Here is a 24,874-nt window from a genome sequence, read left to right on the forward strand (position 1 = left end):
TTTTAGATCAGTTTTTTTATTGTTACTGCAAATTAGTTGATATATTTTGTAATAAATTAATATTAAAAATAGATTATAATTTTATAAAATCATTAAATTAAATAAAAGGTGAAATATTAATTATTATTTAATGTTTTTAGATACAACAAAAAGATGACCAACAATTATTTGGATAAATGTCAGCTCCTGGGTCTTTATTGACACTAAATAGCCACAGGTAATTAATATTTTTCATTATTCAGTTTATTGTTGTCTTATAACAATTTAAAACAACATTATTAAAACAACAATAAATTAATAATAATTAAAAATTTAAAATCTTGGAAATCGAATGCAGCGCCACTACTCGGCTAAAATATTAACTTTCCATTTTCTGAATTACCGACAAACAATAGTTTCTGTTCCTGTCGCGTGGCGGCGCGACAGTCGTTTTCTAAAATTCTAATGACTTTCTCACAAAAAAAAATATTTTCAGTTTCAGCAAAAAAAAAATTACGTAAAGATGTGCTCCTGTTTTACAGTGATTTTTTTAACAATAAATTGCAACAATTAATTGTTAATTTATAATAAATCGATTAATTAACTCGCTGGCTACCGATTGAGTGCAAAATTATTGCTGGATGTCACGTATTGGATTAAAAAATTGCTATTGTTTAAAACGTCCAAAAGCGGCCGAGTCACAAAGGGATGCCGTGAAATTTTTTGATCCAAAATGGCTGCAGGTAAATATTTTTTATTATTATTCGCTTTGTTTTTGTCAAACAACAAATAATACGTATAAACAATAGTGAAAATATAAATATTTAATTAATTATGGTGCAAAGAAAAATTTGAGGTTAGGTTTCTTTGTCGTTACAAGTCAATTGACATTTTTTGCAATAAAAAATTGTTAAACATGAAAAATTTTTTTATAAAATTATAGAGGAACATTATTTAAACATTTTTGTTTAAAAAAATTACAGATTTCCTTGGATATGTCAAAAGTTGTCAAACCTGGACAGATGCCATGGCATTAACACCAAAAATCGTACCAGGTAAAAAATTTTTTTTGTTATTAGCTTTGTTTTTGTCTAAAAATAAATAATACGTATAAACAATAGCAAAATTATCAATAATCAATTATTTATTATAAATAAACAAAGTTGTTGTTAGACTTCTTTGTCGTTGCCAGTCAAATGACATTTTTTGCAATAAATAATTATAAAAAACGCAATATTATTTTTGAAAACAATAAAATACATTTGTTTAAACAATTTTATGTAAAAAAATTACAGATTTTCTTGGATATGCCAAAAGTTGTCAAACCTGGACAGATGCCATGACATTTACTCCAAAAATCGCACCAGGTAAAAAATTTTTTTTGTCATTACCTTTGTTTTTGTCATTTAAAAAATAATACGTATAAAAAATAGTAAAATTATAAATAAATAATTAATTATAGTGAAAAAACAAATTTGAGGTTAGGTTTTCTTGTTGTAAATTTATTCACAAATATTGCAACAATTTTGCAATAAATGAATATTAAACATGCAATGTTGATAAACAAAAATATAAAAATAAATAATAGCAACAAAAATTGAAATATTAATGATTATTTAATGTTACAGGTGCAAAAACAAGGATGACTAGGAATTATTTGGAAAAATGACATAACAAGGGCAAAAGTCTTGGCTTTTTATTGAACAAAAAAAGGTAGTGAATACTTTTATTTATAATAATTAATTTTTTCTAATTTATTGAACTATTTACTGATATATTTTTGTTATAAATATTACAGATATCCTTGAATATTTTAAAGCGGAATAAACACCAGTGCATTTACAATGCAAAATGACCACAGGTAAATGAACATTATTATTATTTAGTTTGTTGTCAAACAATAAATAAAATAGCATAAACAATATCAGAATAATAATTAAAAAATAGTTAACACTTTAAAAACATGAATTTAACGTTAGCTTTTATTGTCGTTACGAATAAACTGATATATTTTGTAATACATTAATAATAAAAATAAAATATTAAATAATAGCATATAAAAATTGAAATATTAATTATTATTTAATGTTTATAGATACAAAAGAAGAATGCCCAGGATTTATTTGGAAAAATGGTGTCACAAGTAACTATTGACAAAGCTATCGGGTTTTTATTGACACCAGAGAGCATTGGCAATCCAAAATATCTACAGGTAAATAATAATTATTATTCATCAGCTTGTTTTTTTGTCATATAACATTTAAAAAAGCCTAAAACAACAATAAAAAATTAATAATAGTGTAAAGACATTTAAATTCGAGATGAGCTTTTGCTGCTGTTATAATTGACATTATTCAATGAAAAAATATTCAGAGTGCAGTATCAATTTATAAACATATTTAAAAATGAATGATTGTAATTAATTGATAATTTTTCCTCTTATAAAAATTTTATTTTAATGGTAATATTTATTTTTTACAGATACTAAAAAAGATGGCTATATATTATTTGGATAATGAGTCTGAATAAGTGACAGAGATTTTGGTAATTCGTTGAACAACAAATAATGGTGAATTTATTTATATTTATTTTTATTAATTTTTTTTTATTTATCCAACACAAGATAAATAAAAATTGTACAAGCTATTGACTATATTTTAATTATTTTGTACATTTTTTTTTGTTACAGAATGTTGTTGTACCCGTTGAGACAACTGAATTGAGTGGTGTTGTACTGACAGAGATAAAATTGAGATGGGATTACTTGAAGAGTAAATTTGCTGTATCATCACAATTAACAAGTAATGAAAATGACGATGATGATGATGATAAAAGGTACGTTGGTTTTAGTTTCTTCTCCAAAAAATTCAGCGAATTTAATATGAATTCAATTCGTAAATAATCAATAAAACGTAATTGAGTATAATTCATATTAAATGCTGAGGTAACTAAACCACAAAAAAAAAAGATTACAAGCGTTATTGATGATCATTCCAATAACGTTATGCGTTCATTGAAAAAAAAGAAAAAAAAGCGAGAATTAATTTAAAATCAAAATTCTTGCGATAAAATAAAAAACCTTGCGTTATTTACTGAAATATCTAAGATCATTATCACTCAGTGTTTTACATTAGGTCGTTTACCTAAATGTATAACTATATCTGAGTTGAAAAAAAATGCGTAATTATATTAATTAATAATTATAAACTCGTAAATTTAAATTAAAAAAAATCTAAACCATGAGAAAAATAAGAAGAAAAGAACTTGAAAAGATAACAATGAAAGAAGGATAAAATCACTGAAGCCATGATCCAGATGCCACCAAATACTCCAGGGGGAAGTTTAGAGAAGCGTCAATCCAAGATGAAGATACTGATGAAGATGAAGATGTGAATAACAACCACAGGGAACTGGATGATTAAGTGTGATGATGCCAATAGATGAAGGTGGAGATACTGATGAAGATGAAGATGTGAACAACAACCACAGGAAAATAGATGATTAGGTCTGATGATGCTAATACCAGAAGGAAGGAAGTATTAGCCAAGTGACATCAACAAGGCAAGGCAGCAAGCAGGTACCAGAAAAAAACACCAGTACTAGATGTTGATGACATGAGGCAGCTTGTTGGTTCAACCCATCAACCAAACTCATCTCTGGATCCAATGAAGTTCAGCTGAAATACATCCACCCACATATTACAATGAAAATAAATAAATAAAAAAAAAATTTTATACAATTTAAAATTGTTATTCCTTATTTTTTGTTTTTTTTTAGTTGAAAGACTATTGTATTTTAATATTTTCAGGTGATTTTGTCTTGCAACATAATCTGCTTAACAGCAATAAATTAAGACGTGAAAAACCATTTATTATGTATTGTAAAAAATAATTTTTTGATATTTGTAATTATTTTTAACATCAACGAAATTCATTTTGTAATATTTTCAATTGTACTATTTTGTTCGTTCATTCGTTTGGGATTAATGGTATATTCTGGCTGAAGAATAATACTTGTCATCATCAACAGAACATCAAGAATGAAGATAATTCGTTCCAGTTATCGTCCAGTATTCAAATTCAATGGACTAAAACCATGATACTACACCTGAACTTACCTGAATTCACCTGAGCTCTGAGGTACACTCAGAATGTAGTGCCACGTAGGTTGGATGAAAAGAAAAATAGTTTATTTCAGTGAGGTACATGTTGATTTCGTTCAGCAATCGGATAGATAGTGGCCTTTTATGTTACTCATAAAGTGGGCTTTTCAAATAGAATTTAATTCATGCACCAATACTAAATACTCTCGTTAGTTACATATCAATCATAGCATATAATTTAAAATATTAAAAATACAATCTGCTTCACTACAAGCTTCAGCTTAATTAAGACATCACATAATGCAATATACTAATTAATTTTCGAAAATAATTAATGTTTGTCAATTTAAAAATGTTTATTATATATTTTAATAATTTTTATCTTTTTATTTTACAGAAGAGCTTCCAATAATCTATTATATTGGTCCATAACATTGAAGTGTAACTGAAGAAAAATTTGTGGCATTAAAGTGTTGGTGAACATTATAACAATAATTGATAACATTTGGTTGAAAAAAAAAATATTGTGATAGTGTTAAAAGACATTTCAATACGATAAATAGGATAATTTTTTAATTAGCAATGAACAAGTAAACATTTATATTGTGCAGTATTTATAAACAATTAAATATTGATGAACTATCTGCGTGAAAGTGATCACGTGAAATTTTTGATGTGTTAAAAATAATGTGGACTATTTTTTTAAAAGTAAAAAAAAACAAAAACTTAATAGAAATTAGATTAATTAAAGTGAATTTAAAGTGTTTATATTAATGAGAAAAAAGTGTAAAACTAGATAGTGTTATTTTGTGATATGCTTAAGTGTGTTGATGCTGAGTTTCACCTGCTAGTTGTCATGGATGTGGATCAATTGGACGTTGATACATCATAGCTTGCTGCATCATAGATCTTCTACCAAGAGGTCTTCTTATCTTCTACATGGGCGTTGGTGTAATTGAATCAAATTGAATGCTGCTTCATAGATTTTCTACTGTCTACCAGAACTTCTAAATAAGGTAAGAGGCCCTCTGGTCACTTTTTTAACCAATCCCTCAGGGTTAAAGTGCGTCAACAAGCTTGTAACATCAAAGAATTTATGATATAATTCTTTGAAGTTACTTGATAATTCCCAATATTTATATTTTATATATTTTTGTGACTTGTTAGCTCACCTTGATCATTTTTTCCTTTTTTTTTTATTTTTTTTTTTAATTATAAAATTGAATGCCAGAATAAATGGTTGTAGTTGATTGATCAAGGTGTGCACATCAACCTGTCTATCTCAAACAGAGTAGACGGGGGTGAATAGGATGTATTTCAGGTATTTGTGTAAAACAATTTTGATTATTAAGCACCGTTGTATTTTTTTATTTCACGAAAATTGTGTATTTTACTTCTTTTCAGGTTTATTATTTATTTATTTATTATAGAATATTTAGATTTAAGTAATTTCTTGTTGACTGCACTTTCCCAAAATAATTTACAATTTGTAAATTCATTTTTAAAACCTTTTTTTTTTTTTTATTAATTAAATTTAATACATACCTGCAGCTTTGAGCGCAATTGTGTATTTTTTTATACATGGTTTGATTAAAATTTATATTTATCTGCTGCTTTTAGCGCTGATAATTAATTAATCAATTTTTTAATTTTTTTCACGTGTTTATCAAGTATTTAAAAATTTATTTTGAATATTAAAATGTATATATATTTTTATATTCATAATTATATTTTTAAATTAATTTTGGATTATCAACGCTTCAGTAACAATGACTGCTAGTAATAATCGTTTTATTTAGTGTGTGTATATAAATAATAAGGCAGTTTATTTTTCAGTAAGTAGAATTTTTCGTTTTACTATTTTACTATTTATTTATTATTTATTTTTTTTTTCGTAATTTTCTTTTTATTATTCAAACTTTAAATTCAGTTCATATAAATGACATGTAGATGGCACCTAATGACAATTATTAGCTGTCAAAAAAAAAAAAAAAAAGCAATGTCATGTTGTTATCTTTTGTCTCTTTTTTTTCCTCCTGTCATTATTGTTTTTTTTTTTTTCTCTTTCCCCTTTCAAAAAAAAGCCAGCATCAAAATAAATACAAGATATTGAATATTATTTTTATCTTTTTCAACTGATTAATTTTTTGTCTACGTGACAATTTTTTTGTTGAGTTAGGTTTTGTATATCGATGAACGCCGCTAAAATGGCATCATCAAAGATTGAAAGTATCAGAAAAGTATATCGAGCAATATCACAAAATCCATCATTAACAAATGCAAAATTACTTCAAGTTACTGATAATGAATTAACAATTCAAAGTTCATGGAGTCAAAAAATACTGGAAGAAGCATCGACAAAAAAATACTCAATAAATTGGAGTTTAAAAAAAGGCCGTGATGCTGTTGTTCAAGGTTATCCCAACAACACTACATCTGAGTTAGTATTTAAATTATAATTTTTAAAAATTTGTAATATATAAAAAATTATAAAAAATTATTTTGTTATTAAAATTATTACAGACTTATATCAGAAATTACTGAAAATTTAAAACGTACAGCAATTTTAACATCAGAACCATCAAAAGATAAAGACACCAGTACCAAACAATTCATTGAAATTTATGAAGATAATTATCTGATTAAAAATTATAATCTATCTGCTCTTGATGTACATGGAGATGTTTATGCAGACGGTAAATATTTATCTTTTAAAAAAAATTATTTGTATAAAAATAATTTAACAATACAAATATTTCTTTAAATTTGTTCAAGGTCAATTTGGATCATTCAAGTGGTCACCAGATAATACAAAATTACTTTATATTGCTGAGAAAAAAAAAGAAAAATCTGAGCCATTTTTTAAACAAAAACCATTGGATAATAAAAATGAAAATAAAGAAGAACCAAGTAAAGGAAATGAATATATATTCAAAGAAGATTGGGGTGAACAATTAGTTGGAAAACATAGACCAGTTGTTGTGGTATTAGATACAACAACAGATACATTAACTGTTATGTCAGGAATTGCTGATGATTTATCACCAGGTCAAGTTATATGGACACCAGAAGGTGATGCTATTATTGGAGTTGCTTGGAAACATGAACCAAGATATTTGGGTCTTATTGCTTGTACAAATAGAGCATCATGGATTTTCTCGTTGAAAAATGGTGAATATAAAAAAATATCTACTGATGAATGTGCAGTTAGATCACCAAGATTTAGTCCAGATGGCAAACATTTAATATGGTTAGAACGTGAAGCTGGTGGTCCTCATAATAATGCAAGTAAATTAATGCACTTAAATTGGAAAGGTGAATCAACAACATCAACTGTATTAATTGACACTGTCAAGACAAATATAAAAATTAATAATGGTAAATTATTTTATGGCTTTTATGCACAAAATCTTCCAAATAATTGCTGGAGTAGTGATTCAAAATATATATTTTTTAGCACACAACAACGTGCTAATATTAAATCTTATTATTTTGATATTGAAAGTCATGTGTTGACGGAAATTGTTAATGATACATCAAGTCTAACAATTGTTGATATTAAATCTAATGCAATATTATTCAAAAGAACATCACTCATTGAACCATCAAGACTACTACTTGGATATTTTGTTCCTGGTACAGATAAAATTCCATTTATTTCAATTTCTCGTGAATTAAAATTACCACAATTTGAGGATATTATTTATGAAACAAATGAATATGTTTATGATAATAATGAGCCAGTTAAAGAATTTAATTATATGTATTTTGGACCAAAAAATGGAAAAGATAAATCTTTACCACTTGTTGTTGCTATACATGGTGGACCACATGGTTCATATGCAAATATGTTTTTCCTTGATCCAGCTGTACTTGTATCACTTGGTTTTGCTGTTATACAAATTAATTATCGTGGATCAATTGGAATGGGATCAGATAATGTTGAATATTTACAAGGAAAAGTTGGACATACTGATGTTATAGATTGTTACAATGCTATTGCTGATTCATTTAAAAAATATCCATGGATTGATGATAAAAGAGTTGGAATATCTGGTGGTTCTCATGGTGGATTTTTAGTTACTCATTTGAGTGGACAATATCCAGTAAGTTTTTAATAATTATAATTAATATATTAAATTATTTATTTATTATAACTAATTTTTGTAATTTTTTGTTATTAAAATAGGATGCATTTAAAGCAGTTGTTGCTAGAAATCCAGTTATTGATATTGCAGCAATGTTTACTATCTCAGATATACCAGATTGGTATGTATTAATTTTACATTAATTTAATAATTAAATAAAGAAAATAACAATAAATATACATATTTATTAAATTACCTGATTGTTAGTATATCAGGTAACGCGATTCATTTATATATTTCAGTCGCAATACACTAACTAAAGACGAGATAGTCATGTTCAACCACAATGCGTAAGCTTTGATTAAAAAAAAAACAAAAAAAAAAAAACAAATACATAAAAATAAATGTTTATTATATTGTTTATTTAAAAAAAAATAGAGTCAAATAGCTTATTAGTATATTTTATTGTTTAATTAATAATAATTGTTTTTATAATAATTTATATATAAACTTCTTTATAGTATTGTATATTTCATCAGGTGTGCAGCTGTTATTGGTGAACATTATGATGATATTTATCCTGGTGAAAATGCTGAAAAAGCTGGTGAAATGGTTATGAAAATGTACAAATCATCACCAATTGTTCATGTTCGTAAAGTCAAAGCACCAACTCTCATGTGCATTGGTAAAAATGATTTACGTGTACCATGCTCACAGGGTAAACATTGGTATCAACGACTTAAAGCAAATGGAGTCAAAACAAAGTAAGTTTAAATTAAATTATTTAATTAATTAATTAATTTATTATTTGAATTATTATAATTATCATTATGATTATTTTAGGATGCTTGTTTATGATGACTGTCATCCACTGGCTTCAGGACCAGCTGAAATTGATCAAATTATTAATTCAGCTCTATGGATGATTGATCATGTCAAAAATATAGAATAATTTTTATATTTTTATATTTTTTTTTTGTACTGAGAATTTCAAAATTAAACAATCAAAAATGTATTTTAATTTCAGCATTAATAAATACAAAAAAAATAAATAAAACCAACAAACTGATTTATTATTTATTAATTTAAATATAATTTATAATTATTATCTTTTACATTTTATTTATTTATTTTTTTTTTTTTTTTTGGAGAATAATCAATGTGCATGTTTTATGTTTTAAGTATAAAATATTAGTATACATTGATGATGTTTAAGTTTTTTTTTTTTTTTTAAATTATAATTATTGAATACTGATCACTACTAATGATTAATTAATTTCAATTAATAATTTATTTACTCTTTGATTATTTGAGCGTAAATTTCTATCATCATTTAAATTTTTAAATTCTATTATCATTAAAATACAGTCATATTATTTTAAAAATTAATAAATAAAAAAAAAAAAAAACTTAACATACATAATAAATATTATAAACTTTGATAAATTAAAAATTTAACTAATGAAAATAAATTATTTACATTTTATCTGACATTTTGGCTTTTATGTTAAATTAAGACAACAAAAAACAAAAAAAAAATTGTTCAATAATACAATTAATTTTGGTTTAAATAAAACATAATATTAACAATAATAATAATAATCATTAACGTAACATAAAAAGATCATTTAAAATCATAAACAATATAAGTGTTTTTTTGTTTTTTTGTTGTAAAAATAATAATGATAATAATTTTATTTCATCAAGTTTTTTAAAATAGTTATTATTATTATTTTAACTGATAAAATAATTATGATTGAGTGGCAGCTGAATTAATACGTTCTGGAAATAATGATTCATAACTTGGTGGTAAATCTTTGTCATGTGATGATGGCAGTACTGATACAAGTAAAACAGGTGGTACACTTGATGATTGATTTGTACTAAAATTATTATCAATATCATTATCAATAATTCTACTTGTATTATTATTATGATAACTATTATCATTATTATTATTATTAATTGTTGATGAATTCATCATACAATCTGGACTCCAACAAAAAATTTTATAACGTTTACATATCCATAAACTAGCAAGAAATTTTAATAAACAAAGTATTATTGTTACAATTGCTCCAATTGTTAATTTTGTATTATTACCATTACCAAATATATCATTTGAACAATATTGTTCATCAGCACATAAATCACTTGCACAATTTTGTATACCATCACAAAAATATTCTTTCCATAAACAAATATCATATGCTGTTGTTGGTCCATAATCATCAGTATTAACTTTATCACAACCTGTTGATAAAAATTAATAATATTAATTGATTTATTTAAATAATAATAATGATTAATGCAAGAAAAATTTAATGACTTTTGTATGGTGTATATGAAATTGTTAAATTTAAATTTTCATTCATTGATAAACTTTTTTTTGATACAAATATTGTTGTTTCAATTTCACCATCAAGATCTGATTCATCATAACGTGTTGAATACTGATAAATATCATCATAATTATCATCATTTGTATCATGATTTAATGCTTCAAATCTTGGTTGATTATTTTCATTAATCATAACTCTTGGTATTTGACGATTTAATTTACCACATATTCTATGATCAGCTTCATTATCATTTTTTCTCTTAAACTGTAATTAAATTTTATTAAGGTTGTGTTTTAGTTGTGTTTTAAATTTGATAAATAATTAATTTTTGTTTTTTTTTTTTATTTACCTCAATGTAATCAATACAACCATTTTCATCACGTCTAAATGATAAATTTTGTACAACAGCAAATAAATGTTCACCTTTTGGTGCTTTTATAATAAATTTACAACGTAAATCATTTGTTTTGTTGTACCATCTGTTAAATTTTTTATCTGTTTCAATAATTATTGCTGAATTTAATCCTGATTGTAATAATACTGGATGTCTTGCATGACATATCATTGTATCCATTAAATGCACTACATAAAAATTACATTAAAAAATAATATTTTTTAAAAAATTAAAAACAAGTTTTAAATTTCATACCTGATTGATATCTTTGTGATTTTGGAAATATTAATATGGAGCACGACACAAATAACCCATCATTGATTATTAAAAATAAATAAAAATGAATTAACTTAATAATATAATTATTTAAATTAAAATAATTAGCCATATTTCTTTTTTGTTTTTTTTTATTTTTATTTATTTATATAAAAATTAAGATATTCTTTTGTGTTGTTGTTGTTGAATTTTCAAGAGTATATTCGTTTTTTATTTGAGTATTAATTTATGATTAATGAAAATATGATACTGATAAACAATAATATTTATTTTTTCACTCACAATTATTATTATTATCGAGATTTTTTTTACTGACTCATTTATTTCTAAAATAAATAAAAAGAATGCAAAGGGTTTTGATGACGCGAGAGTATTAAATACTGTATCTCTTTTTTTTATCTTGTTTTCCTCTTCTTTTCACGAGAGAGAGAGAGAGAGACGAAAAAAAAAAAGAGAGAGACTATTGAGACTGAAAATGAAAACTAGAAACTGGAACACATGACTTTTCTATCGATTGTCTTTGAAATCTGTAACTTTAAAATGAAAATTCAACATGTAAATTCATGTAAATTTAACGTACTTTTTACTTGATAAATAAAAGATTTAAATTAACAAATAAAAATGAGTAATAAGATAGCAAATTTATAAGGTTTATTATTTATTTTTTAAATAAACAATTAAATATTAATTCCATCTGGTATACATATATATATATTTGTATCAAAAGTACTTTTGTTATGAACAAAAAAAATTATTAAATGTATAAAGTCTTTATTTAAGACTAATTATTATTACATGTTTTTTTTTTTTTTTTTTTTTTTCTTGTTTGACAATATTTATACTCTCAGTCGTAAATATTTTATTTTTTATCATAAAAATTTCTTGATAATGGCAATAAAAAATTTGTTATTACTTATTATTAATTTACTAATTTGTTATTATTTTTTTTTTTTTTTACTTAAAATTGTCATTCAAAAAAAAAAAAAAAGAAATCTATTATAATTTATTATAAATAAATACTGAATTCACGATTATTATAAAATAATTATATTCCCACTCAAATTTAAAATATTTTCAGTAAAAAAAAAAAAAAAAAAGAATTAAATCTCGTTATCACATTTTGAATTTGGCTTTTCTTTAGGACATTTAAATAATTGATTTTTAAAAAATTCAAAATGATTATTATTAATTTATATAATTTTAACTTGAAATTATAAAATGAGCACTGGTTTATTTTTTATTTTTTTTAATGACTGTTTTGTTAATGCGTGATTGACTTAATTTACTTATACAATATATCATAAGTCTAATTAAATTATCTATAAAAAAAAAAACTTTTCTTAAATATTATTTGTTCTATAAAATTGTGATATAATAATGATTAAAAAAAAAAACCTCTCATTATTAATTTTCTTTTTTTTTTTCATAAATTAATTAAATAATAATTTTTGATTGATGATTAAAGAAAAAAAAAGCAAAAAAAAATTTAACTTGTTTGTTCAGGAAATAGCGAGTCATAGCTTGGTGGTAAATCTTTATCAAGTGTTGATTGTAATACATTAACTTCTAACATTGGTGATTCAGCAATTTGATTATTGCCTGAATTACCAGATTGTTGATTAGATTGTCTATTATCATGTAAATTTGGTCCAGCACAATCAGTACTCCAACAACAGCATTGATTTTTTTTACATAAACAAAGTCCCATTATAAATATTATAAATAAAAACATAATTGTTGTAACAGCACTAATTGTAACTGTATTATTATTTGTTGATATTATCTCAGGTGGACAATTTTTTTCATCCATACAAATTGCATTGCAATTTTCAACACCATCACATAAATAATCTTTACGTATGCAAACACTATTTGGTGCTATTGATGCTGTTCTATCAGCATCAGCTTTATCACAATCTAAAAAAAATTAAATTAACAAATTTTTATAATAATACACTATTATTATTAGATCAATGTTTAAATAATTTTTTTTTTACTTACTTTTGTATGGTGTATAAACAATAACTAAATCTAGCTCATAATTTCTATCAACATTTTGTTGTGATACAAATATTGTTGTTTCAATTTCACCTTTAACATCATATTCACCCAAATTTAATGAAAAATTATAATCTTTACCACCATATATATAATTTTCAGTTGATACATATTCATTTTTTAAATAACTTGGTACTCTTTTATGAAAATCACCACATATTTCTGATGTTATATCAATACCTTTTCTTCTAAACTGTAATTAAATAATTAATTAATTAATTATTATTATTTTTAATGGAAAAATAATTGATTTATATTATTTACCTTGACATAGTCTAAACATTCATCTCCATTTTTTCTAAATGATATACTTTGTATTGATGCAAAAAGACTTTCATCTTTTGGAGCTTTAACAATAAATTTACATTCAAAATCTTTTGTTCTATTAAACCATGTATTAAATTTTGTACCAGGACTTATTGATAATGCTGATCCAGCATATTTTTTTAAATCAATTTTATGTACAACTGAAAAAGGATGACAAATATCCTCGTCAACTAAACGAACTGTTGAATAAAATATAAATTATTATAAATAATTTTTCTATTAAATGATATATTTATTAATTTTTTTATTTAAATAATTAACTTACATGTTTTGTAGTATGGATGTCCTCGAGATTTTGGTAATACTCCAAAACATGATGGTAATAAATATATATTTAAAATTATAAATATTATTATTATGTATATTGCCATTGTTGTAAATAATTTTTTTCCAAAAAAAAAAAAAAAACGTCACAATGCAATGAAAATTAAATTTATTATCATAATTATATGTCTGACTCGAGAGTTTAACTATCGATACACAAATGATGATGATAATGATGACGATGCTGCATCAAGTTTCACCTTGCAACAAAAAAATCTTTTTTTTTTTTTATCACAATACGCAATAATAATAAAAATGGAATGTTGTATTTGTGCTCATTCTTGTCATCTGGTAGGTGTCTTCAAAGAGATAATAAAAAATTTTTTAACTAATGTTTTTTGGCCACTAATTTAAATCATTAATGAATTATGACATGAAATTTAAATTAAAAAAAAAACAACAACAACAATAACAACAATGATACTTGTTTTACTCCAAAATAAACAGAGATCGAGAAACTCGTTATTGTCTTCAAAGAAATTTTTACTTCTGTCAAAAAAAAAAAAAAAAAACACAATTATCTTTCTCTCTCTCTCTCTCTTATCAAAAAGACGACACCTACAGGATAAAAAGTATAACTTTGAATTGGAAAAACCGCGAATCGCCATTAGTTAACAAGTAGAATTTGAAATTTTATAAATTTAATTTAGCATAACACTATAATACTATTATTTATTATTTTTTAAAAATTATTTATAACAATTTTCATGATTATTTTAGACGTTTTTTTGAATTAATAATAATTATCGTTTCAATTATTTTGTAGTTATTTAGAGACTAGTCAAAAAATAAAAATAATAATATTTTTTAATAATAATTTAACTGTTATTGTTTATTTATTCAACTATTTATTTGTTGATTGTTTTTTTGAATGTAAAAAAAAGATAAAAACTTGATGTTTAATTTTAATTTTAATTTTAATGATTTTCTAAATAAAAAACATAAATTTGTTGACATTAATTGTTATTTTTGTTATAAGTTTTTTTTATTTTATTTTATCAATTTTATTTATTAATAACCTGACGAATATTTATTTTTAAATAATATTTTCCTATGATAACGTCATTTAGTTTCTAGAATCAACTAAAAATTCTAATCATTTTATTTTATTTTTTTATTTTTCGGTTGTCGTCATAGTTTTTTTTTTAGAAAAAAAATCCTTATCAGTAAATAATAATTTGTTTTTAATAATAGCCTGACTGTCGTGCTGACAATGACCACGTTTCATTTATTTTTTTTCTTTTTGGTTTTATAAGTATTGAAAGGTTATTCGCATTTTAATTACATTGTAAATTAATAACAAAAAAATAATAATAGTTATTGTGTGTATTTAATATACATGAAAAAAATAGTGCAATAAATTTTTAAATTTAAATAAAAATGACAGAATATTTTACAAAGTTTGTGTTGATTATTTTACTTGGCATAATAAGTTCAAGCTCATGTTCAAGATCAGGTTCAAGCAGGGCTTCTGAAAATTATGAACTAAGTATATTTCTAAATTTTTTATTAAATAGTATAAGTACATTGTATTTTTTTTGTTTTTTTACTAAATAATTATTTATTTTTTTTTATACAGAAACGTTGAAAGATTTATGTGGTCGGTATGGAGATATGGTCAATCATTCTCAAATATTGCAACTTGCATCAATGGATAATCCTTACGATAAAAAATCTGCTTTGATTTTGTATACCGATTGGTTTAATGAGTATTATAATACTTATTCAACTGAGAGTTTTAAATGCACATTTACTGTCAAAGCTGCACCTGGTGAAAGCATTTTTGCAACAATACAATCAATGACATTTGAATCAAGTCTAAATGGTGGATGTAAAGATTACATCAAGGTAAATATTTATCATTATTTAAAGTTAATATTATATTATAAAATTTAATAATATATTTTTATTGTTAATTATTTGTTTTAGTTTAGTGATAATTATAGTGTTTGGCCAAGACCCAAATCATTTTGTGGCAAATACAAACAAAAAACAGAAATAATAAATAGTTATTATATACATTATGGAAATTTTGATGATTCAAATATAATACCAAAATCAAAAATTCTAAGTTATGATGCTGAGAATGATGAGCTAAAAGTTGAAATATTCGTTTCACGTGACAATTTTAATAAAAATCTTCAAAATAATCTTATTGTTACATTCACTTCATATAAAAGTAAGATGAATATATTTTTTTAACAATAGAAAATAATTAAATAGAAAAAAAATATATTATATTAATTATTCTTATTTATTTATTTATTTATTTTTTTTGATACAGGAAAAGCAAATAATTATGAGTATAAAATAGATAAAATTTATCAATGTGATGGAATTGAAAATTGTGATGGTTTGAAATGTAATGATGAAAAAGATTGTGGTATAAAATGGTGGCTAGTTTTTTTAGTTACTATTCCTATTTTTTTGGGTATAATTATTACTGTAAAAATTCATGAAATGTGGAAAAATGGTAAACTTTGTTGCAGTTCACATCGACATGAAAACAATACATCTCAATCAGTTGATAATCCATCAACAGATATATTTTTTATTGAGCCAGAAAATCATTATACACTTCCACCACCAGATACACTACCATCTTATGAATCATTATTTCCTACTCAATCAACAACGTCATTAAATACAAATGTAAATACACCTACAACTCCAAAAATAGTAACAGATTCAACTGCAGGAAATCCACGAACAAATATTTAAACTAAAATACTCACAGATTAATCGGATTTAACTGTTGACATTATTATTTCAACTGGTATACATTTTATCATCCAGTTATTTGATAGTGTTTTAATATAGTAAATGAAGAATTTATGTTTAAAAAAAGAATAAAGATCAAACACCAAGTTGTATAATATAAATATATAAATAATTTTGTTTTTAATCTATCAATTTATCAATAACATAATTTTATTTTTTATCAACGTTATTTAGTTCCTGGAATCGACAAAAAAATTTAATCGTTTTTTATATTTTTATTTTTTGGTTGTCGTTATGGTTTTTTTTTTCAGAAAATAAATCCTTATCAGTAGATAATTTTTTGTTGATAATAGTCTCACTGCAGTCTTGCTCACATCACAATGACCACGTTTCATTTATTTATTTTTTTTCTTTTTGGTTTTATAAGTGTTGAAAGGTTATACCTATTTTAATTAAATTGTAAATTAATAACAAAAAAAAAAATAAATAATTATTATTGTGTGCATTTAATATCCATGGAAAAAAAATAGTGCAATTAATTTTTAAATTTAAATAAAAATGACGGAGTATTTTACAAAGTTTGTGCTGGTTTTTTTATTTGGCATAATAAGTTCAAGCTCATATTCACTTGATGGTTTTAAAAATTATAAGACAAGTATATTTTTAATAATTTAATTAAACAATATATATAATTTAATTTTGTTTAATTATACATAATTATTTTCCTTTTTTTTTTTTCAAGTATCACTGAAGACTCAATGTGGTTTCAATGGAGATACTTCTCATCATCCTGAAATATTACAACTTGGATCAATGAACGATCGAAACAATGAAATATCTGCTTCTGTTTTCTATTCACATTGGCTTGCTGAAATTGATCATAGTCACTCGACAAAGAGTTTTAAATGTACATTTACTGTCAAATCTGCTGCACCTAGTGAACACATTTATGCAACAATACAATCAATGACATTTCAATCAAGTCCAAATGGTGGATGTAAAGATTATATCAAGGTAAATATTATATTACTATTATCATCATTTAAAGTATCATTAATCATTATATTATAAAATTTAATAATATTTTTATTGTTAATTATTTATTTTAGTTTAGTGAATATAATCGTGCATGGTCCAAGCACAAATCATTTTGTGGCAAACATCAAGAACGAAAAAAAGCATTAAGTTTGTATCAATCAAGTAAATATGAAAATTTCCATGATTCAAATGTAATACCAGAATCAAAACATCCAAGTTTTGATGCTGAAAATAATGAACTAAAAGTTGAAATATTTATTTCACGTGATAATATTAAAAAAAATCTTCAAAATAATCTTGTTGTTACATTTACTCCATATAAAAGTAAGATGAATATTTTTTTAATAATTAAATTTAAAAAATAATATTATATTAATTAATTATACATATTTATTTATTTTTTTTTGATATAGAAAAAGCAAGACTCAATTCAAAGTATAAAATAAATACAATTTATCAATGTGATGAAATTGAAAATTGCAATGGTTTTAAATGTAATGATGAAAATAATTGTGGTATAAATGGGTTTACAATTTTATTTATTATTATGCCAATTTTTTTGGGTATAATTATTACTGTAAAAGTTTATGAACTATGGAAAAATGGTAAACTTTGTTGTAATTCAAATGGTCATGGAATTAGTGCATCTGAATCAACTGTTAATCTACCAAATAATATATTTTTTATTGAGCCAGAAAATCGTTTAAATATACTTCCATCACCAAGTAGACTTCCATCTTATGAATCTTTATTTCCTAATCAATCAACAGTGTCATTAAATACAAATGAAAATACAACTTCAACTCCAACAAATTCAACTGCAGAAAATCTACAAATAGATGCAACATGTAATATTTAATAATTAATTTTTTATTATTTTTTTTTTTGTGTATATAATATAATCTGAGTTTAATTCAACAATAACTAGAATTTAAGTTGATTAATTTTTTAGAATTTTTAAAATTAATATTGGTAATAATATTAAAAAAATTATTCAACAATAAATTTTTAAAAAATTATTGTCTCATTTTTTAAATAAAAAAAAAGATAATAAATCATTGGAATAACTTTTTTTTTTTTAAATTGACCTTACAATATTTTTTATTGTGAAAATAAATATCATTATTTATTTTTATCTAAACATGATATTAAAAAAGACATTAATATATATTTTTTTGATATCCACAATAAACAAAATAAATCAGCTGATATATTTTATCATCAAGTCATTTTATTTATATAAAAAATAAAGTAGTTCGTGATAAGCCTAAACATCGTGCAAAAAAATTTAAATTAGAACAGTAAAAAATTCATATCAATATGTGTAGTGAAGGTGAAAACTGTTCCAATCAAATATTAACAGCTTACATTATAATAGTGTCTTATTGTTTAATTTTAATTGGCACATTTTCTTATCCAATTATTTGGTTTTGTAGAAGAAAAAAATGGCTATGTTGGCATAAAAATAGTGATGTAATTGATCAACAAATAGAAGCTGAATCAATCAGTTTAATAAATCAATTAAATAGTGTTTCAATAGTAAATGAACAATTGATGTCGAATCAAAATAAAGATGAACCACCAAGTTATGAATCTTTATTTCCTAATCGACAAAATTAATACAATTTATAATTCGATATTAAAATAAATTTTATATATTTATAAATTTATTTTAACTCTTATGTTTTTTTTTAAATATTTAATTTTCATTTGCTTTTTTATTTATATTATAATTATTGTTTGATGATTCATCAAACTATTTCTACTGCGCAAGTTTAAAGTTTTATCATCAAACTACCAAAGTTTTTGATAAAAAAAAAATAAAAAAAAAAATACCTGAGCCGAAAAAAATCGAGTCATCAATCCATCATTAACAACGTGGCATAAAAAAAAAAAAAGTAGTCATTAAAACTACTTGTGTCGTGTAACAGTGCAATAAATAGAAACAAAAAAAATAAAATTGATAAATTATACATACATTTTTTTTTTTTTTTTCAAGTACAGTGTTTTATTATTTAAAAAAAAAAAATTACAAATTATTGTGCAATATATAAATTGATAATTGAATATTAATAATAATCTTGATGATGGATCGACATAAACTCGAGAAAAAGAAACAAAATTTGATTGATTGTATTCTTTTTATTGGTTTAGTTATAGCGATTATTTTATTAACATATGATTGTTTAAAGAGCCATAAAGCTGAGGGTAAGTTAAAAGTAATTTTTTTGTAATTATAAATATTTTAATATAATTTAAAATTTTATATTATATAAATGCCACTGCGCATGCTGTTGGTTTTTTTTTTTTTTTTTTAACACTATCAATTGTCACGTATTAACAAATGGTTTTTTTAATGATTCATTTTGTTGTTATTTTTAGAGAAGAATTTCATGACATTGAATCAGTCTGAAGAGTTGGTGAGAAAATACCAATTGGGCGAAAAAAAAATTATCTTGGACTGTATTGCAGATGGTAATCCTAAACCATCAATCGAATGGTCACACAATGGAAATGAGGTTTTTATATTTAAATTATTTTTATCATAAATTTTTTAGACACTTGCAGTGTTGATTAATTATTATTTTTTTGATAGATCAATTGGTCAAGTGATAAAAAATTTCACTTACTCAATGGAAGTTTGGAAATGATTGATTTATCAAATGATGATTCTGGTATATATTATTGTCAAGCAAGTAATGGATTTCAAACAAAAACAATCGAATATATGTTATTGGCTCCCTTCCCCGAAAATTTGAGTATAACTTTTTTTTAATTTCATTTGAATTATACATTTTAATATGTATATTTATATTTTAACTAAAAAATTTTATGATTATTTATAGATAACAATTCACTAAACATTTCTACTGAAGAGAGAGCATACAATATTTTTAATGACATCATAATGCATTGTTTAATAACTGGTATAAAAAAACCAACAATAACTTGGTATCACAACGATACAGAGGTAATATATAAAAAAAAAATTTTTACTACTTTTAATGTATGTAATTTACTAATTTTAATGAAAATATTATAACATAAATTACTGTTTTATTTATTTATTTTTTCTATTTTTTAGATTAATTTTTTGAATAAAAACAAATTTATACTCGCTGATGGTAGTTTGGAAATAATTGATTTATCATTCAAGGATGCAGGTTATTATAAATGTAAAGGATTCAATGAATTTGGCAAACAAGGCTTACAGTATAATTTAACTGTTAATCCAATATCATGTAAGTTTTTCTTTAAACTTTTATACTGTGATTATTTTTTATATATCTTATACAGATATCTTATAAATTGAATAATTATATTTATTTTATTTTATTACATAGACATAAAATATAGATGGATTCCATCGCATTATTATAAAGCCAGCCCAGCTAATTATAAATTAATTAAACTTGACACAAGTTTTCAAGTTAAAAATAAAAAAAAAGATGAATATTATCTTGGTAAATGTGATTTTGGTATATTAACTTCAGCATTAGTTTCTTTTAATACTAAGAATATTTATCGTCATTACAACTATAATAATGATGATTACTTAGAATGTACTCACTATCAGGTATACAAACAATAATAATTTTTTTTTTTTTTTAATTTAAAAATATAATAAACATTATTATTAATAATATTTTATTTTTGTTGAATATAGTTGTTAGAAGTTTACGGTGATTATGAATGGAAATCAGTGATTAATGAAACCATACCATCTGGAGCAATTGTTGAACACTTACTCAATAATGAATCTATTTATATTGGAAAAATTGAACGAGATAATAATTACAGTGTCATTATCAACGTATGTTCTTTATTAAAAATTAAAATTTAAACCTTAAATATAATTATTATTTTGACAGTAATGTTTTTTTACTATAAAAATTTTTTTTGTTTCAGGTTTATAAAAATGATACTTCTGTTTACTATTATCCTTTTTTAAGTGGTTCAGCTGAAAACCGTCGTTATGACAATATTTTCAAAATATTAGTAGTAACTTAATATGTTTTTTATTTAACAAGTTAATTTAAATTTAAAATAACTAATTATAATTTTCATAAACATGCTTATAAATTGAAAAAAAAAAGAAAATAATTTATAAAATATGTTGTTACTTTTTAGATGGATGGAGTTTACTAAAAAAAATGTCTTAAAAATTTTTAACAATTACTTTTACAATTTACAAGAAAATAACATAATTTTATAGCATTTATATTTAATTTAAATTATTCAATTATTAATTAACATTTGTCACATTTGAAGCTTCAAGCTAAACTGAATGTGTATAGTTAATTTTTTTTTTTTATGATAATGCAAAATTTAATAAAATAATTGTAAAGTAAAATTTACATTCATTCAGCATGCTCTTTGGTTTTTTTAATATATAAATATATAGACACAATCAATAATGATAAAAACAAGAGGAAAAAAAAATGTATAATTTGTCTGATTCTGTCTTTTGTCGACAATAAATATTGAATCTTGTATAAATTTTTTAAAAATTAATTTAAATAAATTTTAATTTATGTAAATGATAAATTATTAACACTAGAATAATTTACTTTTATTTTTCTTATAATAATAATAATAACGACTCTTTTTTTTTTTTTTTTTTTTGTACATTTAAAAAAACTTGATTAACATTTAATACAAAAAAAAAAAAAAATACTTTACGTAAAATTAATACGTCAGATGATAAACAAGAGTCGACAAATATTTAATGTATCACGGTTGACCGAAAGAAGAATCTTGCTGATTCTTGATGGTAATTTTCAACGATATATTATAAGCAGGTTTCTCGATGTTTGACATTAGTCAATGATTTTACCCGATCGTAAGATGATATAAATAGTATCAAGGTAAAACTTGCATCAGTCACAAGTGTGCATCACCTCATCAGACAACTTTATTTTACTCCAGTAAATATAATTTTGTTAATAATTTTTAATCATCTATATAATTTAACAATAATTATGATTAAAAATAAAATTATTTTATCACTATTTGGTGAGTTAATTTTTATAAAAAAAAATATAATTTAAAACGTTTATAATTAATTTATATTTTAATTTTAGGAGTGTTTGTGATTTCTAATTTTATTCCTGTTGAATCACGACCACAGGTAAATTTGGACAACTATAAAAAATTTTTATTCTTTCAATTTACTTATGAAAATTGATTAATAAATTTGGATTATAATTTTTTACATCGTTTTTATAGATATTCGACGATGATGATATATTTATAGCTGATGGATTTTCTTTCGATGGTCCAGCTGATGGACCAAGGACACCAATAGATACGTTTCAACCAACTAATCGCCCAGTTATTCCAACACAAAGACCAGTAACTCAAAAACCAACAACTGTAACAACAACAACAGCAAGTCCAGAATTTACCAGCTGTACTAGAAGTTGTTTGGTAAATGAATTTTTTTTTTCTTATTTCCCATTTGAACAAAATAAAATCTTGATTAAAATTTTTTAGACGACACAAGAGTACAATCCAGTTTGTGGTAATGATGCAATAATGTATAATAATCCTGGACTTCTTGGATGTGCAAAAAAATGTGGCAAAAGTAAATAATATACCTATATATATATATATATATTTGTTTTAATTCCAACTGATTAAATTTAATTGATATAAATTTCATCATTATAATACTAATAAAATATTTAAATATTTTTACAGATGTAGAAATACAAAATTTTGGAAGATGTGTATCCAATCCAAGAACATAAATATTAATATTAAACATCATCTTTATTTTTACATAAATGGAATATTTTGTACTGCAATTTTACATCAATATGTAATTAATATACATATGTAAATCAATATGTATTTATTAATTGCTAATTAATAATAATAATAAAAAAAAAAAAAAAAAATAGACTAAAATTAAAATTTTAAATGATGATTATTGTATTATTTTTCGCGTTTTTTGCCTTGGACTCACGGTCTCGCTGTGCTCGTGAGGGGCAACTTTTAAAAATTTACGTTTTTTTTCGAAATATCGATATTTCGCCAATTATTGTCAATACTACACTCTGGTCTTAGCCAAGTGGCTGAGATAGTGAGATAAAATGTGCTATAAATTATAAATATAGTTGCAGGTAAGATACACGTAATTTACAGGTAAGATAGACGTATATTACATGTATGTAGGTGACCTAATTAAAAAAAAATTTTTGATTAATCCGATTCGATTAAATAATTCATTGATTCGATTAAACAATTGTTTTATTATGTTTTAATAAGAGTATGTGGGCTGTTTCTGGTGGTACTGCAATACCAGATCAACCCGTGGTAGAGTCAGAGCAAGCCCCGACTTCTACCTATTTCCAAAAATCAGTTTAATATTCTGGCCCCTCAATGAGGAGCGTATCAGATATTAAGCTGATAAGAACAGATATAATGATATTTATTGAAAACCAAACAAAAAAAAAGAAGGGTTTACAAATTTAGGGTATGTTCCCAGTGGTGGGACAAAACCCCTCCACTGGGTGAAGCATGCGGAGGCAATCCTCCTGCTCCGTAGAGCTACACGTAGCTATTTTTTTTTTTTTTTTTTTTTTAAATAATAAAATTATAATATAATATATCTCTTTTTTTTTTTTCGATTATAAATTATAAATAATACGTTGTGGTGATGCTGCATGTCTAATTAAAAGGGCAGCTCCATAATATTAAATTATATTGATAAAGAATGACTGTGAGCTGTCCTTTCTCATCCATGACAACAAGCTTAACTTACTCTAAGGAGGTGCGACACACACGAGGTGCTATAAACTAATACAATTATATATATATATATAATTATAACAAGTATATATACATATATAAACTAAATAAATGTATGTTTTTGTACTAAGTACATATCACAAAACAATGTAAATTAAAATATAATATAACAAATGCGAGAGTTAATGTCTGGCGGATATTCCATTCTATATATAAAGATTTTTAAAAAACAAAAAGCATTCAAACACACAGTGGATTGCTATCGTAAATAAATTTAAAGAAAAAGAAAAAGCAGTCAAACAACTAGTGGACTACTATAAATACAAATTAATAAGCCATTCATGGTTCGGCTAATCGATATTGTCTCACACCTGAAACATGCTCGACGTAAATGTCACGAGACCAGTGTAATGTCTCTGATACTATGAGACGACGCATCATTGTTGCGTATACTTGGCTAATTGATAGC

General features: G+C 23.4%; 5 protein-coding genes and 1 non-coding gene across 9 annotated transcripts; 3 read left to right on the plus strand and 3 right to left on the minus strand.

Annotated features, from left to right (window-relative positions):
• The first annotated feature begins 473 nt into the window (after positions 1-473).
• LOC122852546 (acylamino-acid-releasing enzyme-like) lies at positions 474-9,235 on the plus strand. 3 transcript variants are annotated; one of them, XM_044152419.1, is made up of 13 exons: positions 474-722; positions 963-1,034; positions 1,275-1,346; positions 1,608-1,692; positions 1,778-1,840; positions 2,075-2,191; positions 2,461-2,548; positions 2,669-6,521; positions 6,605-6,777; positions 6,857-8,187; positions 8,271-8,350; positions 8,691-8,933; positions 9,013-9,235. In XM_044152419.1, exons 8-13 carry the CDS (start codon positions 6,274-6,276, stop codon positions 9,119-9,121), a joined length of 2,184 nt encoding a protein of 727 aa, XP_044008354.1. In that variant the 5' UTR covers positions 474-722; positions 963-1,034; positions 1,275-1,346; positions 1,608-1,692; positions 1,778-1,840; positions 2,075-2,191; positions 2,461-2,548; positions 2,669-6,273; the 3' UTR covers positions 9,122-9,235. The 3 variants fall into 3 exon arrangements, with proteins under 3 accessions (XP_044008354.1, XP_044008355.1, XP_044008356.1); XM_044152420.1 differs by lacking the exons at positions 474-722; positions 963-1,034; positions 1,275-1,346; ... (2 more) ...; positions 2,075-2,191; positions 2,461-2,548 and having other exon boundaries at positions 6,058-6,521; positions 8,709-8,933; XM_044152421.1 differs by lacking the exons at positions 474-722; positions 963-1,034; positions 1,275-1,346; ... (4 more) ...; positions 8,691-8,933; positions 9,013-9,235 and adding an exon at positions 8,472-8,538 and having other exon boundaries at positions 6,158-6,521.
• Positions 9,219-11,700, minus strand: LOC122852547. Of its 2 annotated transcripts, XM_044152423.1 has the most exons (5): positions 11,464-11,482; positions 11,161-11,171; positions 10,861-11,093; positions 10,499-10,775; positions 9,228-10,422 (listed from the first exon to the last, which is right to left on the minus strand). In XM_044152423.1, exons 3-5 carry the CDS (start codon positions 11,083-11,085, stop codon positions 9,920-9,922), a joined length of 1,005 nt encoding a protein of 334 aa, XP_044008358.1. In that variant the 5' UTR covers positions 11,086-11,093; positions 11,161-11,171; positions 11,464-11,482; the 3' UTR covers positions 9,228-9,919. The 2 variants fall into 2 exon arrangements, with proteins under 2 accessions (XP_044008357.1, XP_044008358.1); XM_044152422.1 differs by having other exon boundaries at positions 9,219-10,422; positions 11,161-11,700.
• Positions 11,701-12,576: 876 nt separating this feature from the next.
• Positions 12,577-14,428, minus strand: LOC122852548. The gene is made up of 4 exons (XM_044152424.1): positions 13,832-14,428; positions 13,504-13,745; positions 13,183-13,432; positions 12,577-13,098 (listed from the first exon to the last, which is right to left on the minus strand). Exons 1-4 carry the CDS (start codon positions 13,935-13,937, stop codon positions 12,668-12,670), a joined length of 1,029 nt encoding a protein of 342 aa, XP_044008359.1. The 5' UTR covers positions 13,938-14,428; the 3' UTR covers positions 12,577-12,667.
• Positions 14,429-17,136: 2,708 nt separating this feature from the next.
• Positions 17,137-21,660, plus strand: LOC122851010. The gene is made up of 12 exons (XM_044150056.1): positions 17,137-17,266; positions 17,354-17,625; positions 17,721-17,973; positions 18,234-18,497; positions 19,804-19,857; positions 20,032-20,168; positions 20,246-20,408; positions 20,496-20,620; positions 20,735-20,891; positions 20,994-21,226; positions 21,317-21,463; positions 21,559-21,660. Exons 1-12 carry the CDS (start codon positions 17,170-17,172, stop codon positions 21,658-21,660), a joined length of 2,004 nt encoding a protein of 667 aa, XP_044005991.1. The 5' UTR covers positions 17,137-17,169.
• A 699-nt stretch (positions 21,661-22,359) lies between these two features.
• Positions 22,360-23,575, plus strand: LOC122852549. Its single transcript, XM_044152425.1, has 5 exons — positions 22,360-22,665; positions 22,734-22,780; positions 22,879-23,079; positions 23,146-23,236; positions 23,353-23,575. Exons 1-5 carry the CDS (start codon positions 22,632-22,634, stop codon positions 23,400-23,402), a joined length of 423 nt encoding a protein of 140 aa, XP_044008360.1. The 5' UTR covers positions 22,360-22,631; the 3' UTR covers positions 23,403-23,575.
• A 347-nt stretch (positions 23,576-23,922) lies between these two features.
• Positions 23,923-24,108, minus strand: LOC122853590. The gene has a single exon (XR_006373927.1). It is a non-coding gene; the product is annotated as a U2 spliceosomal RNA (small nuclear RNA).
• Between the last annotated feature and the right edge of the window lie 766 nt (positions 24,109-24,874).

The sequence above is a fragment of the Aphidius gifuensis genome, linkage group LG3 (assembly GCF_014905175.1).
Source record: "Aphidius gifuensis isolate YNYX2018 linkage group LG3, ASM1490517v1, whole genome shotgun sequence".
Lineage (NCBI taxonomy): Eukaryota > Metazoa > Arthropoda > Insecta > Hymenoptera > Braconidae > Aphidius > Aphidius gifuensis.